The sequence below is a fragment of the Oryzias melastigma genome, linkage group LG18, assembly GCF_002922805.2.
Source record: "Oryzias melastigma strain HK-1 linkage group LG18, ASM292280v2, whole genome shotgun sequence".
NCBI classification, from domain to species: Eukaryota; Metazoa; Chordata; class Actinopteri; order Beloniformes; family Adrianichthyidae; genus Oryzias; species Oryzias melastigma.
In genome coordinates, this window is record NC_050529.1 from 6,361,444 (window position 1) to 6,380,574 (window position 19,131).

General features: G+C 39.1%; 1 protein-coding gene across 3 annotated transcripts; it reads right to left on the reverse strand.

Annotated features, from left to right (window-relative positions):
- Positions 1–1,889: 1,889 nt before the first annotated feature.
- On the reverse strand, positions 1,890–17,920 carry LOC112155661 (cornifelin homolog B). Of its 3 annotated transcripts, XM_036216875.1 has the most exons (7): positions 16,428–16,523; positions 15,726–15,840; positions 15,493–15,647; positions 6,255–8,488; positions 5,203–5,319; positions 3,373–3,527; positions 1,890–3,192 (listed from the first exon to the last, which is right to left on the reverse strand). In XM_036216875.1, the coding sequence occupies exons 5-7, from the start codon at positions 5,306–5,308 to the stop codon at positions 3,082–3,084; spliced, it is 372 nt and encodes a 123-aa protein (XP_036072768.1). In that variant the 5' UTR covers positions 5,309–5,319; positions 6,255–8,488; positions 15,493–15,647; positions 15,726–15,840; positions 16,428–16,523; the 3' UTR covers positions 1,890–3,081. The 3 variants fall into 3 exon arrangements, with proteins under 3 accessions (XP_036072768.1, XP_024143222.1, XP_036072767.1); XM_024287454.2 differs by lacking the exons at positions 15,493–15,647; positions 15,726–15,840; positions 16,428–16,523 and having other exon boundaries at positions 6,255–9,240; XM_036216874.1 differs by lacking the exons at positions 1,890–3,192; positions 3,373–3,527; positions 5,203–5,319 and having other exon boundaries at positions 6,268–8,488; positions 16,428–17,920.
- Between the last annotated feature and the right edge of the window lie 1,211 nt (positions 17,921–19,131).

The following is a 19,131-nucleotide window of genomic DNA, read 5'->3' on the forward strand; positions in this document are numbered from 1 at the left end:
ACTCTTGCGTTATCTCCAAGTTTCTTTGGTCTCTGGTGCTTTTGAAAAAGCTAACAGACGGTGGAAACCACTCGCCTTCAAGAATTTTTTGACAGTGACATGATGAGCTCAAATGATGTCACACTATGATGTCAAATGACATCACACAGGGAGATCCACTTTGACATGGTTTACTGGGTTGTTATGGGAGCGGTGACATCATAGACTTCTGTGTGATGTCACATGATTACATCATCTAACATAGATTTATGAATGATGCAGCCCTGCCTACCAAGACCATCTTGTTTTCGCATATGGAAAAATGTATGCATCTTTGAGCAAAAATGTAACCCCCCACCCCCCACATGCTCCAAAATTCACCAAAACGTGCACACACCTAGTAGCTGGTGAAAATGAGTTTTGAGAAAAGTTAACTGCCCCACTCCAGATCTGAATAAGATACTGATGTGTTTGAGCAACCAATGCAATGTCTGTAACCAGGGACATATGCAAGTTTAGGGGTTTCCCTTTCAAAACTCACATTCACGAGTCACCACACAAGTTTTAAAGACCAGGATTGTCTTAAGGTTTTCAGAGTGAACATAAGTGAATATATGATCATGTATTGCCTTTGGAACACAAAAACAAATTATTTATGAAATATTAGTTATTTTTGTGAGTTTTATCCTTCCCAGACGTAAAACGACTCTATTCCTTAGGCTCCACGTCCCGCTGTGTGTGGGTGCCACCCATTTCATGACATCCTCTTAGAGCTGTTTAAGCTGGAATTTATTGCAGAGGTCACTAGCACAATGCAGTGGAGCAGCTAGAATGATACAGAGGACCTTGCTAGCATGCTACAGTGGAGCTTACTAGCTAGCTGCATAAGTGCTTACTAGCTAGCTGCATAAGTGCTTACTAGCAACCTACAGAGGAGCAGCTAGCAGGCTACAGGGGAGCTTGTTAACTTGCTACAGAGGAGCTGCTAGCATCCTATAGCATAGCTCACTAGCATGCTACAGAGGAGCCACTAGCATGCTTTGGTGGAGCTTGCTAGCATGCTACACTGTCCAATTGGCGGTTGACTAGCATAGTGAGCTAACATAATGAGTCCCTTCTTAAGCCAATGTGGGCAAACACAGGTAGGACCACCACAGAAACTACAGACAAACCCAATCGGGCTTCACATTTTCTGCCCACTTTTAAACCATTTTTTTTAATGATTTTTGATTTTCACTGGTCAACATCTTCATCCACATTTATCATGGGATGGATAACATGTCAGTTAAGGCTTGGGTCACCTGGACCCCATAAGATAGCACAAGGTTATGCTAGTTACCAATTTGAGTCAGGCACTATGAAGGCCTGCCGCGACCAGAGTTTGGGTCCTTCAACTCATGGAAGAAGAACTGCCAGAGTAGCAGAACAAGCTAAGCTAACAAAGACTCAAACATACTAATTTTTAATGGAGTGTACAGTCTTGAAACTTTTGTTATTTCTTGTCACCAAGACAACAGTCCGACTAATTTAGCCAGCATTAGCTAATCTAGCTAGCATTAGCTAAATTACTGTAGCTGCAGGACTGGGAACTCTGTTTGTTGTTAAATCTGTTGTCATGGAGACTGCTCAAACAAGGAAGTTCACACAACAAAACAGTCATTATTTTCTTCTCATGGGACTCTTTCCACAGCCGTGCACCTTTCCTAAGTCGACCTCATTCCCCAGACTGAACAAAGCCTCAGAGAAAGTGGCTGGTGCAGGACCTTTCCTTCCTTTAATTGTTTGGTAAAATGATACGCATCGTTCAAATTCTTATTTCGGAGCTCACGCTGCTTTCTCAGATGACAGATTTCAGCTGTTGATCAGGACATGTTCACATGAAAAAGTCTCCCGGTCGGGGACAGAAGGTCAACTTTGGTGCAAACCGTGAGGAATAAACCTTTATTTTTTCAAATATGACTGGACATATTACCCGTGTTAATTTAAAGGTTTATTCGTCAAAAACTTCAAAGTATTTCCTTTGATAGAAATTCACCAGAACATTTGCTGGCGTGCCGCAGACGGTTTTCCTGTTGCATGACTCCGTTGTGAGCAGGCTTTAGGTGACAGACCTGACGTTCACCTGGGAGATACCATCGTTCCAAGACTGTAAAACAAGCACCGCCTATTGCAACTTGATCGACAGCTTTCCAATGTACGTTTGCATTTACAAAAATCCAGTGTTGAGCTTTTAGAGCCTTCTCTGCTGAATTTATTTTAATAAATTAATATTTATTTGGTTAGTTTGTCAATAAAATAAGTATCTTTTAGGGGGAAAAAATTGCATCGACTCTCCAAGTCGATTTTTCAAGAAACCAATTAGTGTTGTTTAGTGCGGACTAATTAATTAGAAAACCATGGATGGGATCCCTTTAAATTCATGGAACTTTAACTCACATTATATTAGAGCTCTGTTTTTGTTCTTTTGGTCTTAATTGTTCAAAATTGACAAAATAAATACAAATTGGTGGTGTAAAAATATAAAAAACTTCATGAGCGCCACTAATTTTTGTTGTATTTTGATATTTTACTGCATCACAAATTTAAATGAAAATGAGGCTTTTTACAACAAATATTAGGTTTAATTAAAAATACATTAATTATTTACAGGTTATAATTAATTAATCACATTTTAGCACTAATTACCACCTTGGGCTACAATTACTATTTATTTCCATGATGTTATGAGGTATAAGAGAAAAATATAAAGATGACACAAACAAAGATTTTTAAAGGATTTGACAAAAATATTTTGCATCTAGAAATCATAATATGTCAGACAGCCATCCTTACCCAGGAGAAGACAGAGTATAAATGCATAGGTATGAAACATCAAAGTGTAGGAACTTTACCTAAATATCACCAACACGTTTTCATTAAAACCTGTTTTGTCCTTCACGTCTTATCTCATACGAGAGTTTTCCATTCTGACCCTGATGTTGCTCCATCGCATTCCTCCTGTGCAGACGCGTTTGACGCTCTGGAGGAACCAGCGGCCGGGCCACATGGTGATAAAGCTGATGATGAATGGGGCAGGTGACGGCTGGGGGGATTAGGTCCTTTTCAGGCTGCGTAGATCATCGGCGCTTTACGTATTTCCATCTCTCTCGATATCTGACACCAGGTGCAGGGCCCGCAGAAGCAGGAGTACACGCAGTCGTGGCAGATGTCCCCCTGTGACAAAGACACAGTAGATATGGTTCGGCTGAGGACTTGAAAGGGTTTATGGGATGGCTCCAAAACACTTTGAGTTTTGATGCCCAAAAAACTTTTTATGGCCGACTGAAAATCAGATAAACGGGAACAGAGGCAGAACTGTTCTAGTAGTCTACGATTGATGGTATCAAGCCGCACCTGAATGCCGTATCGGTGGCGGATGGACACCCTCATGGCGGTGGTGATGGGCGGGATGAAGCCGAAAGCGTCCAGCAGAGGTAAGCACAGACACTCTCCGGCTTTTTTGGCCGTTATGCAGGAGAAACACGGAAAACACCAGAACGCAAAGCAGCCTGAGAGAAGAAAAGAAAGTAGGAAGTATTAGTCGTATACATAGACAGTTCATAGAGAGAACTGGACTGATCATGTACCAAACAGGAAGTACCCGCTGGTCCCAGAAAGCCAAAATCCCATATACTTCTATGGAAACACGTTTACCATGTTCTTGCTAAATCTATTTTATTTTCATGATCTATTTTCAAGCTGGCCAATCAGATGCCTCAATAAAAACATGTGGCACCCGCTGGCCTCCATTTAAAAGTTCAAAGCCTTTGACAGATTCTTGGACCAATCACTGCTTCCTATTTGTCTGGTCCCAAATTGGCGAAACCGGGAGATATTCGTAATGCGGAAAAATGGCGACCAAATCGACTTCATTTCGTTGGTTACAGTCCATCTCTATTCATGTCATTGGTCACCTACACCTGTACGGGGTTTTTGGTTGACCAGGCCCGTCGAGGGTCACAGAGAGAAGTGGCTATATGATTTTTTAGGGAACTTTAAGACATGCATGCACTCATGCAGCTTCTACTGACTACGACCCCCCATGGGCTCGGACAATCCAAAAACCCGCAGCCCCATAATAGGACAACCACCGTTTGAGGGGCTACGATTGATGCTACTGCATGTCTACACCTGACACTCCTGGATTATGGTGTACACACTGGACTGTCGCTACCCTATACTCCTACAGTTGAAGGAGATTTGGTGCAAAACATCGTAAATCTTGCTCCAGGCATTTTTCACAGCTCCATGTAATAGATTAAAGACTTAGTGTTGTAGGCACAAACCTCACTTACTAATTTCTCTTTCATGATCAATGTTTGTACAGTTGGTACTACGAGGAATTAAGATTAACTCTAACCGTATGTTACTACCAATTCAGAGTTCCTGATTGGTCAAAGTTCAACCGGTTCAACTTTAAATGTGCATTCATTGGACTTGAGTTTTGTTTGTATTTTCTGAAAAGGGACAAAAATATTGAATAGCGACACATGAACGCAAGATTACTTGGACTTTTAATTGGAATTGGTTACTTGGTGTGTCTTGAAGTCCTCTTGAGGTTCGTACGGTCACCTTAAGGGGTGTCATGAGAATGGGACCATCCTCACCCATGTGGTGTTTTGTGAAGTATTTGTGAAGGTCATGTAAGTTCCACACACTTATGGCGCACAGGTGATGCTGTCGTATGGTGTCCTTACGCCACACTCCAGTTGTTAATGAGGTACAAGTACGGGCTTCTTCCTGAACGTGAGAGTTTAAGCATACTCAGTCCGTAACAATGAACTGAATACACCCTTAATGTGGACCACTTGCATGTTTCATATACAGTTCCACCTATAGAGAGCCTATATCCACCTGTAAAGGTGGTTATGACTAAAGCTCAAGTCTATGACGTCAAGGGCATACGATCCAGAAACAACACAGCTTTGGTTCTTTCACATCAGATCTATGATTCATGTATAAAGAATGTCTAACCTGTTCAGCTGAAAGGTTCTCATCTCAGCTACACCATAGAGATATTTAAGTCTCCTTTTAATCCTAGATAATATAGGTCAGAGATGTTTGTTTTGACCATTGTTTTGACTTATTCCAACTTTCAGTCCTATTCAGAAGGTTGTAGCGACACGCCCAAAACACACTTTCTGAGGAACACCTAAGCGTACAGTAGTCCATTCAAACACTCACAGCTGGGGAGGTCAGTGAAGCAGTCACAGATGCCAGTACTCCACTCGTTTGATATGCTGGTGGCGATGTACGGCCGCGGCTGGAATGTTTGAACCTTCCCCGACATAGTTTCAGTTCCTGATGGGCAGAAAGAACAAAAACGAAAGAAGATGAGAGTAAAACGGTTTTAAAGATTTACCAGATTACCAGATGATCCCAACAGTCCATCAGAACACAAGAAAAGTCAAATGTTTTCAAGATAAAAGGTTCATAAATGTCCGTAATGTAAATGAACAGAAACCATTTCGGGCGTTTCGATGCCTGAATTATAGACTAAGATAGTACAGACAATAGTTTAAAACCTTTTTGGCCAAACGCCATTTTTTTAATGTTATATTTGGGTTTCAAATCTTTATGGCCCCAATTTGGCTCCATAAGAAAAAAGTCCTAAAATTATAAGAAAAAAAATCAAAATTGATAAAGAGTAATTGTGAATTTATGAGGAATAAAGCCAAAATTTCACAGTCGTAAAATCATAAAAATAAAAAAATAGAACATTTATGAGAAAATATTTGTAAAAATATGAGAAAAATTCAAAATTATACAAGATTATAGTCGTAAAGTTATTAGAATCAATCAAAATTGAATAAAAATAGTTGTATAATTATGAGAAAAGAGCCAAAATTATACGATATGTCACATTATTAGCAATTTTTTTTCTAACTTTGTACAAAAAAAAGATTTAAATCATGCAAACAACTTGAACGGTAAAAAATGAACGTAAGAAAGTACTTGCACGATTATTTTTTTAGATGCTTTTTCTGTCCATCAAGGATTTAAGTTCAAGATTTTTCAAAACCATCAAGTATTTTTTAACATATTAAAGAATTTTCAGTAAAAATACAATTTTCTGAGTAAGAATGTGCTGAAAACAAACCCAACACTTTACCATTTAATACCTTTTATTTAGAGTTATTTAAAAAAAGTCCAATAATAAAATGTGAATTGTATCCATCAGATAATCTGAACCTAATCTGAGCAAATGGTTTTCAGGCTGTCAGTGATCATCTCACCTCATGTGGTTCAGTCCGTCAGTCCTTCAGTGTCTCATGGTGGCCTAAAGCCGGGTTATAAAGGCGTGTTGGAAGGAAAGCGTAACAATGACGGCTAAAGAAATGTGCGCTGACCAGTCTGTGCAGTCTGACTGCCACTTCTTATGATTGGCATCAAGATGTTTGTCATCTTACGTCTCTTGTTTTGGAGGTTTCATCCTGCTTTATGCTGTAAAGTCTTTGATTATTGGAACTCTGCATTCCTGGTTTTCCTATAACAATCTTTGGCTGTCATAAAAGATCTTATGACCATAAAACCACCTGCAGAGGAAAACCCAGTGGGGGAAAATTCTGCAAGCATCATTTGTACTTGCATTTCTATTTTTTTACCCATGAAAACAATATTTTACCAGAAAAAAAGCAAACCGAATATAGATTTTATGTCCCTCTAGTGTTTTTTTGAGGAACTGCAACATTTGTTGCTCGCCTCAAATTTAAAAAATGGAACGTTAGACTTATTCAAACTGAGGAAGAGGTTTTATTAACATTAAAATACATAAAAAACAGTTGAAATAAACCAAAAATAAACCAGTCAGTGCTGCAAATTCATGAAAAATAAAACAGTTTTTTTTTCTTTTTCAAAATGGCAGCTTTTCTTTTGGTCTTATCTCCATAGCAACTATTTTAAATTTAGATCGCCTGGAGTGAATGCACCGTTCCATGTAACTTTTAGGAGAATCGGCAAAACTAAATTTTTGGTTTTCCTTGGCAACCAGATTTTTTTTGCCACGCCCACATTCCTAATACAACCATATTGTATGTTAAATCGTTTCAAATTTCCTAAACTTTAGAAAACCCTTTCAAAATGAGACACTAAAACCTTTTCAGATCTATCAACTTTTACGCCTTTGAATGAGAATAAACTATAACAGTTTTTTTTTCCCAAGAATCAGCTGATCAGAGCCACGAAATGCCAGCAAAAAGGGTCGATAAAAGAGAGAAAAAAGGTCAAAAGCTTAAAACTATGTTTATGTTTGTGGTCGGCTCCAGCAGGGGGAGGGACTTCCTGCTATTAATTTTCATATTTTTTCTCTGTAGCCAGATTCTCTTGAAGAGCGCTGAATTTGATCTAAATTTCTGAAAAAATGATAATAATATTGCTTAAAAATCCCTAATATATGAAAATTTTGCCAAAAATGTAGTGTGTTGATTAAATAACAGAAATTAGCACCAAAAAACTTAGTAGATACCAAATCAGCAAAAAAAAAAAAAAAAAAAAAAACAAGCCAGCTCATTGTTTTTATACTAGCTAAACTCCAAAATGGACTAAAATTCCTTGGTAAACTAAATAAGTCATAACATTAGTGTTGCTAAAATAGAAGTTAAACTCTTAATTAGCCTAATAAACACCAGTAGATAACAAATTAGCCAAAAAATTAGTATGTTACTGATATATTTGATAAATTCAAATTTTTTTGAAAATTGCTATAAAAGATTAAAACATTTTCCATGAATATATTTAAAAACTTGTTGCTAATCTACTTAAAATTTAGAAATTTGAAGACGTTCTCCTTCATTTCCTATGGGGCATATTTTGCTCAATATTTCAAAAACTATAAAATTTACAAAGACCAAATATACAAACAGTAATGTCCTGAACGAGCTGAACGTTTTGATACCAAGATGACTGAAATAGTTGGAAGTGTGATTGAGTTTTTACATGCCAAAAAACATACAGAAATAATCATAGCAACAAAAAGCAGGAACACAAACACACAATGACGCGTGAGGTTTCACTAAACAACATATGTGACACACAAAGGAGGAACTAACACTCCAACATGGGGAAAGAACGAAACAATCGATAACAACACACGAGACGTTATTGCAGATTAAAAAAAAGAAGGAAACTATACAAACTTCTAGAAAGTTCTTCTCAAATTTTTGCTAAGTTTTGATGCTGAATGTTTCTTTTTTTTCTGTATGACCTGAGTTTCCTCCTCTACAGAACACAATGCTGCAGGAGTGCTAACAGACATGGAGAAATATGTTTAAATCTGCTCTTGTACTCCACCAGTCAGTTCTGCAGGTGTCTAGACCAAGTGCGCCCCCTGCAGGGAAGCCAGAGCCTCGTATCTGTCTGAGGAGGAGGAGGCGGCGTGGGAGGCTGCTCTTCTCTTCAGCTCTCTGGAGATCTGGAGCCAGGAGAGAGTGTAGCAGCAGCATCCATACAGGCAGTCGCTCCACGCACTGCCCTGGAAGACACACGGAGAGAGTGGAGAAGCTTCACCGTCTGTGGGAGGCTCAAACGACACACTTTTGAAGGAAAATGAAAGTTCTGATGTACTCAATTGCTTTGAAATGTTCTGTCTTGTTCCAGCTTGAAAGCTTTTGTTGATACTATTTTTCTATCATTTTCCATCAAACTTTCCTCCCTTTCAGGCACACAGAGACATGTTGGAAAACGATTACAATTGTATTGATATTTTCCTGATAAATCCTTGGTACAGAAATCAGAATAAAGTCAACCTTCAATTTTCCTTTTTAAAGCCATAAACAATGTTCACCTGCATTCAAGTGGCCACTTTCAATGAGGTCTATGTATAAACTGGCTATTTATGTTTGCTAAACAAGTTTTTAAGTCAATTTTCAGGCAGCAACTGAATGTGGATTGAAATTTAAACCAGTTAAACTTTCACCTCTCCTATCAGGAACTCGGATTCAGTTGTGACTAGGGCTGTAACGAGTATCCGGGTGCTCGGGTATTCGCGATCTGCTCCCAGAATTGCGAGTACGGATATTCGCGACGCCCAAGAGAGCGCTGATTCACGATCTTTATAAATGTGGTAAATTGTTGCAAAAGATGATCTAAATATCAATTGGGGACGATGTATTTTTGCTCTGGAATGCAGATTAATGTCGGATTTTAAGTTTATGAACTAAAATAAAGCCGAAAGAGGCGCGGTACCGCTACCGGAAGTAAATGTATCCCCGTGACGGTTAAGCTTCCGGTTTTCAAAGTAAAACTAGCAAGAGCTTTTTTTCGTTCAAAAACAGAGACTGAAGTTCCGCTCACAGACATAACTTCTGACAAAATGAATTAGCTTTAACATCGGAGCTTTAGCGCCAGTGTTTACATTACTTTGGTTATGATAACTCTTCAACATTTGACGTAATTAACGAAACTCCAGCTTATTCTGAAGAAACAGCCTCGCGCTGCTGAAAGGTGATGTAATCAACGTGAATCAGCTGATTCTGCTGCGAAAAAAAAACTTTTTATAGGAGCTCTGCAGCAATATGTGACGCTTAGAACCTAAAATATTGAAGAACTTTGAAGATAAAAAACTGTGTAGAACATTTTCAGGTTTTGTTGTTAAATGACCCAAAACAGCAGTGATTCTAATCCTTTTTATGTTGTTTTCCTGCTGAACCAGAAGATTGAAAACCAAAAAAAACTTTAAAATGACAAAAAAATGTCTTTTTATCTAAATCTTTGTGTTTTTTTAAATCAGTTTAGTTGATTCTGATCACCTGTTCTAAATAAAGGTATAAATGATGATTAAATACAAATAATTTCAATTTTCATCCATCGATTAAATAGACATACACATAGGAATAAACGTTATATTAAAAAGTAAGAATCGTGGTTCAACTCGTGAATCGTTGCTCTTGATTCGTGAATCAAATCGGATCGCCACCCAAGTGATGATCCACAGCCCTAGTTGTGACCATTACTGTCACTATAGCAATGGTCACAATAGTAGCACTATATATTCTGTAGTGACCATTACTGTTGTGACAGTAAGCCTATTGTTTATCATAACAGAGTACCTATATAACATTATTTACAATAAAATCTCATTTTCTGAGTACTTCTCAATTCAAATCTCATTGGCTCAAAGCAAGAAGACCCCCTGGTCCAAGTTCCGGCCGGGTGACCTGAAACAGAATCATCAATGGGGGACCTTTCTGTGTAGATTCCTCCCACCATCCAAAAACATGCTTCATAGGTTAATCAATTCCTTTGGTTGGTGCAGTGCAATTCACGTGTTGTCCCTAGATTTGAGATTCCAAGTGACCAGTCTGTGCTCTTGTTCTTGGCTTTGGACCGCGCCTCTGGCTCGCCAGCTGTCCCTCAGTTCCATCTGGATGAAGCCCATCTGCTTCCCTTTTCAAACATGTAGTTGCATAGTCAGATAAGCTAATTCTTCTTTAACAGTCCTGGTACATCGCCTGTCTACCATGGAAGAGGAACCCTCCTTCATGAGGACATCCCTGAGGTTTCTTACCCCCCCAAATCAGTTTTTCTTTAAAGGAATTTCTCTTTACCGAGAAGAAGGGCCTAAGAGCATGGATGCCCAGTTTAGCTTAGTTTGTTTAGCTCAGCAATCAGCTATTGTTCATATTTTTTGACTGTATGTTTTTGTATATTATGAAGCCCATTAAGAAAACTGTATTGTGATATTATGTTTTATAAATCAAATTGAATTGAATTAATTGGTTACTGTAATTGTCTCTAGGTGTGAATGTGAGTGTGTATGGGTGTGTGATTGTGGTCCTGCGACCTGTTCAGGCTGTACCCGCATGGTGGGGTTAGGCTCTGGCACTCCTGGTGACCCCATAAAGGATAAAACGTGTTTCGAAAATGGATGAATAAATGGATAAAAGCTGCACAGTCATAATTAAAAGACTACTAGGAACAATCTTACAAAAGAAAAGAATACTGGAACTTTAAAGAAACGCACAAAGCTGTTGTGCAAAAAGTATGGCAGTAGTGAAAGTGGTCAAAACACCAGGACTGAAAAACATCTTTAATGACCACCTTTGTCCTTTATGACGCATCCAGGGACACAAATGTGCCTAATCTTTCCATGTTTTGAGAGTGGATGTCCAGCTGATCTGATAATGAATGGATTTGTCGCAGAAAAAGGCTTCCATTTAGCAAAGAAGAAAACAATAATTACACCAAACCACAGCGTGGTCCCTTTCTTTCATCATCCTTTCAGTTTTACATCTCAGCTATAGTCTATTAATGATCATCCAACTTTGATTAAATCAAAATGAAGCTAAACAGTTTAGAAAGTAATGAAACGAAAAAAAACAGAAATCAAGTTATTTTCTTCTTAACGGCTCTCAGGGTTTTAAATCAGCAGCTTTCATCTGACAAACTGTGTTCTCTTTATCTCTTTGTCTGTCTGTGTAACCATCAGCCCACATGCTTGGACCTGCTTTCACATGAACTCTCAGAACCATACCAGCTTGTTTCTCGCAGCTCTGCCAATGATCCACGTCCCACTCCACCCCCGGAGAAAGCCAACATTACCAACCACCTTCTCATCTCCGATGGCAGCACTCCAGCCTCTGCCTCCGTGGCCTCAGCCGCCTCCCGCAGCGTGCCTTATCTTCTCTCGTCTTCACGGTCCCAGGTTAGAGCGGCTGGGCTTTGCTTACATCAAACTCCTGCTGCTGTCCTGGTATGCGCTCTTTGCACGTCAGACATCTGCTTTTACCATGGAGGAGCACTGACCGGTGACTGGGAGCTGATTCTTGTCAGGAGATCTGGTCCTGCCATCACTGGGGGGTGGGGGTGTAGTCGGCTGTTTTTCTTTTATATTATTTAAATTTTTGAGTCAAGATGCTGGCTTGTGACAGGAAACAAAAGGACAACCTACACTTTAGATGAGGAAATCTGGAGTGGCAGAGATGTTTTGAGGAATTGTAAGACTAAAATGTTCTGTAGGTTTGACACAGGAGTTCAAGTTGGAGGCTCGATCACACCAAGGATCAGCTTTGAGCTCCTTCTTGTTTGTCGTGGTAAAGGACAGACTGACAGATGTGAATCATCATGTTTGCAGATGACACTGTAAGCTATAGTGACAGTTGGGAACAGGTGGTGGAACATATAGAGCAGGGATAGGCAACTCCAGGCCTTGAGGGCCACATTCCTGCATCCAACATACCCTGTTCTGGGATGTTCTAGTTGGCTGGACACACCGGAATCAGGTAATTGGTCATTAGCAGATCTTGGATATTTTAAAATCATACAGACAGTGTGGACCTCAAGGCCTGGAGTTTCCTATCCCTGATCTAGAGAGATTAATTAACTAAAAGTGTATTCAGACTGGATAAAATTAGTCCTCCTAAAGTGAACCAGATAATCCAAAACAAAGCTTCAGTTGGAATACGTGCAAGTGGACCCTGGTCCGGGACCAAGAATTGCTCTCTGACTTGAGGCAGTCTCGGTTTGTTTCCAATCGGACTTAACTTCACTCTGATATTCTGCAGTCCGAATGTTAGGACCGGAACAACTGAAAACAAAACGACCACCGTACCCAGTCATTAGCAGACAAATGTGGAGCAGCGATGCAACATGAACTCATTAAAGTGTGGTGAGTTGAATACAAGCTCATTAAAGCAATTTTTAACATGAAACACATTGCTTCTCACACTGTTTTCCCAACAATTTCTATCATAAACACTAGCTGTAGTGTCCCCAGTAACCATCCTCCACCATTCCTCTACTGTACCACAATATCAGTAAAAAGTGTTGAACCTGTTTTTCATTCTTTCAAAAGTAGTCTGAAATAAAAAGTTTAAATTAGTAAAAAATCCTGGCAAGGATTTTCAAAGTCCAGCACATCCATCTTTCTCTTTTTGCTGGCCAATGACTGAGGAGATCTTTAGTCACATAGTTTTGTTTACAAGATTTGGTCAGGACTGCTTGCCATGGTTTGCTTGACTGTAGCCTGAAAACAGACCAAACGCAAGGTTTGGGACTCAAACATAAACACAAGACATAATGGTATATCCCAAAACACAAGACATAAGGGTATATCTCAAGAAATAAGGGTATTTCCCAAGACTTAAGAGTATACCCCAAGACATAAGACATGAGGTTATATCCCAAGATATAAGACATAAGGGTATATCTCAAGACATAATGGTATACACCAAGAGATAAGACATAATGATATATCTCTGTTAGGGATTGTGGTGGAGGACCCAAATGCAGGAGACCTGGGGCCCGTTTCAAGAAGCAGGTTTTGTTGGAACTCTGAGTTCGTGAACTCCAAATTCAGTAAAACTCTGAGTTTTCGGTTCCAGAAAGAGAGATAACTCAAACCCGGGAAAGTGGGCGAAACCAAGCCCGTTCCAAGATGCGGGTTAAGCTGAACTCAGAATCAATCACTATGGTAACTGAGTCTGTGAACGAAACCTGGTCGGTAGCAGGTTTTCTTCAGGAAACTTAGAGTTCTCTGCGGTCTCCGCCCCTTTTTAAAGTGAAAGATTATCAAACATGAGTTCCTCATTAACATTTAGAGAACATTCACGTTAGAGACGTCAAGTTTTCACCACGTAGAAACCAAAATGACACGTTCATTCATAGAGGATCATGTAGAGAGGAGGCTGATTAATCCAGAGGAAATATTATTTACGTCGGTAGAGGATTTGGAGGACACGAGTCGACTGACTGCAGTTTCCTGATTCGTTTTTATTTCAGCGATATTATAAATAGTGAGTTTTTCCTGGGACTCGCTATTAAAAAATACAGTTTTCTTTTCCTTATTTTAGACCCAAAACAATTGAAATTATGGAATGTCAAACACAGAGAAAGGTTTTAAATTCATCTACCATCCCCCATCGGCGTCAAACATTAGCTCAGTTGTCAGCAACGCTGCTTCACACTGCGGAGTTTGCGAGTACGATTCCCGGCTACGGAATTTGTTTTTACGCTTAAAAAAATAATTCGGCGAGTAGTTTTTAAGTCTTGAGAATCCAAATTAAATAAATGCTTTTTTTAATATATGTCAGGCAGCTACAGTTTCCTTTTAGCGTGCAGTGATATCCGTGTGTGCAGGTGGGGAGGGGGAGGGGGGTTACCAAAACCGGTTATTCATGCGATTCCGGAGATTACTGGCTAAATTAGTAACAGATCAAAAACCATTCCTTACTCAACAAGAGACAAAATAACCTTCCTGACATTATTTATTCATTATTAGAAATGATTCAAATAACTGCAGATATTTTCTCTCTGTTCTACCGCTGCAGCTGTGTTGCTTTTCTTGATGAAAATGTTCTCCTATAGTCGCATATGCTTGAAGGAACTTATCAATTTCCCTCGCCGGAAGTACGTAACTCAGCTGTTTGCTCCCGTTGCCATGGTGAATCATGCTGTCTTTGCTCCATTGATCAGGGCTTTTTATGGTCGCGACGCTCACACCTGATTCTGGTTCTGACAACTTCAAGTTGATTGAATCAAACATTTTCAGCTGTTCTGGAACCGAAAACCCTGAGTTTGAGAATTTTGAGTCCAGTGACTCCAAGTTCAGGTTCGAACTCTAAATTTGTTGAACCTGCTTCTTGAAACGGGCCCCAGACTTGGTGGCAGAAACATAAACATTTACTAAATCAACTTAAACTTGACCAAACCAGTGACATGACAGAACGTAAATGAGCAGAAGACCTGACAATGAGAAACTGAAAACCAGACACTTAAATACACTGAGGTTGATTAACTAAATGAAGACAGCTGTGGATGATTTAACCTGAATGTGGTGAGACTGACAGGGAAAACAGAACATGACAAAACCAAAGCACTGAATCATGACAATCTCAAGACATAAAAGTATATATCAAGACATAAGACATGAGGGTACATCTCAAGACATAAAGGTATATCCAAAAGACAGAAGACATGAGGTTATATCCCAAGATATAAGACATAAGGGTATATCACAAGACGTAAGACATAAGAGTTATTCTCAAGACATAAGAGTATATCCCAAGACATAAGGGTCTATCCCAAGACATAAGACATGAGGGTATATCCCAAGACGTAAGACATAAGAGTTAATCTCAAGACATAGGGGTATATACCAAGACATATGACATAATGGTGTATTTCAAGATGTAAGGGTATATCTCAAGACATACGTGCATCACTGTATCCATCCATCAACCTTTTGTTAATCCTAAATTCCTCTAACATGGTTACTGTTGGGGGAAGCTGGAGTAGACCCTGTCCAGGTCACCAGTCCAACGTAGGGTCATACAATCCCACATCCATACACTCTCACAGTCACACCTCAGGACAATTTAGAGCAATCAATCAACCTATGAAGTACATTTTTGGACTGTGGGAGAAAGCTGGAGTACCTGGAGGGCGCTAACCACTGCGCCACCATCCAACCCCATAATTGCATTGTAAAGGTCTTTTTATTGGTCATAATCAATCTGCTGAGGTGAAACGAGTGATTACCTTTATGCCGTACCGCTCCCTGACCGATGCCCTCATGGCTAAAGAAGCTGGAGGTACACAGCTAATGCAGTCCAGCAGAGGCAGGCAGGGGCACGCTCCCGCCGCCCTGGTCACCTTACAGGTGAACACTGGGAGGCAGCACAGGGCAAAGCAGCCTGCACACACAAATTCCAGCTCATAGTCAGATTCTCACTTTCTACGCCCTATGTTTTCATGTTACGGTCCGTACTCACAGTCCCCCATGTCCTTGTAGCACTCACACAGACCGGTGCTCCACTGCTCCTCCTCGTGGACTCTGTAACGAGGCTGGACCTTGACAACCTCCTGGTACATGGCTCAGCTGTGCGTCTACCGTCAACATGATGAAAACTGATTCAACAAGTTTAGGAGATTTAACAAAAAATCCAATTTGGTTGGATTTTTCCCAAAAACTTGAAAAATTGTTGACTCACTTCTGTCATTACTGAGTCTATAAAGGTGGTAAAAGTTGCATAACAGCTTGCAAAGCCCCCAAAATGACTTTCAAATTCCAACAATAAGAAGTTTTTAAAACTGAAATATTAATGTTACACAAACATCCATCCATGCCTTTTTTAAATCCATTTAGAACAATAGAGATAGAGTACTTTGTCATTTTGTCTTGTTGTCAAATTTCATTCAGAAGACCTCAACTGTTAAAGTTCAAAACTAGAATTCTTGTTTTAGAGCATTTAAGACATCAAGTTTTCAAAGACAAGAGCTACATTGCAGTAAAAACACAACTATTTCAAATTTGTCCCCTCAGTGTCTTTTTTCCCGTCTTTGCTCAGTTGTCTCAAGAATTTCCGAGAAAAGGAAAGTTTCCCATTGATCCAGGATGCTTAAACTCCAGTTTAAGCATCCTGGATCAATGTTTAACTGTAAATGTCCTTGTGCTAGCGATGGTGGTGACCTACCTATCAAAAAGCTGATTTATCCAGAAAGATAGAACAACAGGAGCTGGGTTATCATTAACTTTGCTGAACTTTTTGTTCCCTCTTCTTCTTTCTGCAAGTTAACTGCTTTGTGTTTTTAGTGTAAATATTACACAAACTCGACTGGCAGGTGGTTTCCGCGGCTTACTATTAGTGTCTGTGTTTGGGCTCCAGGTGATACTTTTGCTTTAGTCTAGTCAGCCAAATATTTTCTATGACTTGAGAGTCACTAACTTTAAACAACCTATACCATGCAAAATCAACTTTTTGAGCTTTTAAGTGTATAATAATCATTCCTCACTATAAGCAATCCCCCTGCGCATTCCTCTAAAAACCTGTGCTCTGAGCACCAGCCCCCTCCGACCCACAAAAACGAGCAGGTTCTCATGAGCTGATGTCACAAAGCGGGAACAGCCCCTTTTTGGAAGAGTCTGCACTGCCAGAACTGATCCACATGCCCACTGGCATTTTCACTCAGCTAGCTGTGCTTAGCTGCTAACTTTGCCGCTAGCTTTGCCGCTAGCTTTTCCGCTCATATAGTGGTGGTCAGCTGTTAGCTTTGCCGCTCAGTTAGCTCAGCCCCTTGCCCAGGCCAAAACTTTTATGTGCCAGAGGTGAAATATTGTCATATATATATGGATACTCCAAAAGACTTAAGAAAAACATGGTATAGAGGCAAGGTAAAATGCTACATCAGTAACAGTAAACTATCTTTGTTTTGCATTTTTTGGGAACTTGAGTAAGAAACATAGCAGAAACTGGTTCTCAAAATGCAGAAGGAGATTGGGCTTGGTGGCAAAAAAGCACAAAAAAAGACAAAAAATAAGATAAAACAAAATGGTGACATCGCAGATGGCCTGACATTGAAGCAGTGAAAACCATCGACACAAATCCAGACACCTGTGGATGGTTGAAAACCTCAACCTGGTGTGGTTGACGGTGAAAACTTGAAAACAGCATCTGATAAGAACCAAAGAAAAATCATTGAAAAAAAATATGATCCACAGTTTTCATAAAAATGACTTGTCAAATCCCCAATGATAACACTTAACCACTAAGAGTATGACTAGATTTGAAATGCCATCACTTTAATGAAAATACGACAATATAAATGTCTTCTTTGGATTTCGTCACTAACTGTCAGCTAAAGCTGATCCAGAAAATCAAAAGCTCTTCTGAGCGAGTGGAGACAATACGGGTTGAAGCTAATGATTTCCCACGAGATTACCAAAGACAACAGTTATGCAAGAGAAGAAAAGTTCATGTCAGCTTAGATTGTTCTCTCCCAGCAGCCTCCAAACGGTCACCAAAAATAAAGTCCAGTTCAGATTAAAAATACAGAATTATGTTTCATAACCATTGGTTAGAAAACTTTGTGGAAAACATGAGCTTTTTATTAGAAAAGGAACGAATTAAGTTTAAGCTGTTCATGGCGTTGTGTGGTCCGCAGGTGTTACCCACCCCTGCCCTAACTCCCCCCTCCTGACCTACCCACACTGGGTGCAACCTCCCCCACTCGCCCCTTCTGGCCATGCCACCTTGGTTAGAGTAAAAAAAAGCTTTTTCAAAATGGCGGCTTCTACGCTAGTTTTATCTCATAGCAACCATTTTATTTTTGGTCATCTGGGGGTGATAAACAGTTCCACGCATTTTTTTTTACAAGAATCGGGAAAAGTAATTTTTTTAATTTCCTTGACAACAGAGTTTTGTTTTTTTTTAATCCTAATATGAATTTTTGAAAATTCAAGATGGCAGTCTGAGGTCAAAGGACAATGTAGCTTCAGTTGTGTTTGTAGATTCAATCTAAGATCCCACTCAACCTGAGTGGAATCTTTTGTAAAGATCGAGCTAACAAAAATATGTGATGCTAGCAGTTATTTGTTAGCATTGGGGGAATAATTAGCCTTTGTAAGAAAAATTTGTAGAATAAACAAATAAAACTTAGCAAAAAAATCTGATGGCACTTTATACTTTTATTTCATTTTAACTCTTGAGCAGAGTTAGTCAGCCATAACATGGTCATATGATTTTTGCTAAGATAGATTAAGCTAATTCAATTTCAGAGTGAGTATTTAGCTTTCACTTAAACAGATAACTTCCTTTACAGTTTATTTTTTTTTTTTTGATCAGCTTTTCTAATTTACAGAGCCCCTAAAGGGACATCAAAGTTATATAAAAAAAATCTAAAAATTGAAGTAAACCCCTTTTTTCTGGTTAGTATCTGGTCCACATCACATACTAATCCCGCCCCCCAAAAGGCAACAACTCTGGTAGGTAACTGGTGCGCATCATATAATAGCACAATTTTTTTTCCTAAAAATGAAGTAAAAAACAAATCTGTTATTCTGTAGTAACTCAGTATGGAAAAAAAAACATATTTCAATGTCTCTTAAGGGCTTCCTACTAATTCATTTTTGAAATTAAAAATAATAATGATATTAATTACAATTTATTTTTTTTCTCTGCTAATGAAACACTTTTAAATTAGCGTAGCTGAAATATAAAAGTAAGACTCCCAGTGGAAAATAAAAGGTTTATTTACAAAGTTAAAAACTTACAAATATTTTGTATTAAAAATACTCTTTTTCTTAACTTCTTGAATGTAATGTTTTACATTTTTGTACTTTCACTTTAAACAAAGCCCACACTATTACAATTAAAAGACGATAAGCCATACATAGAATAT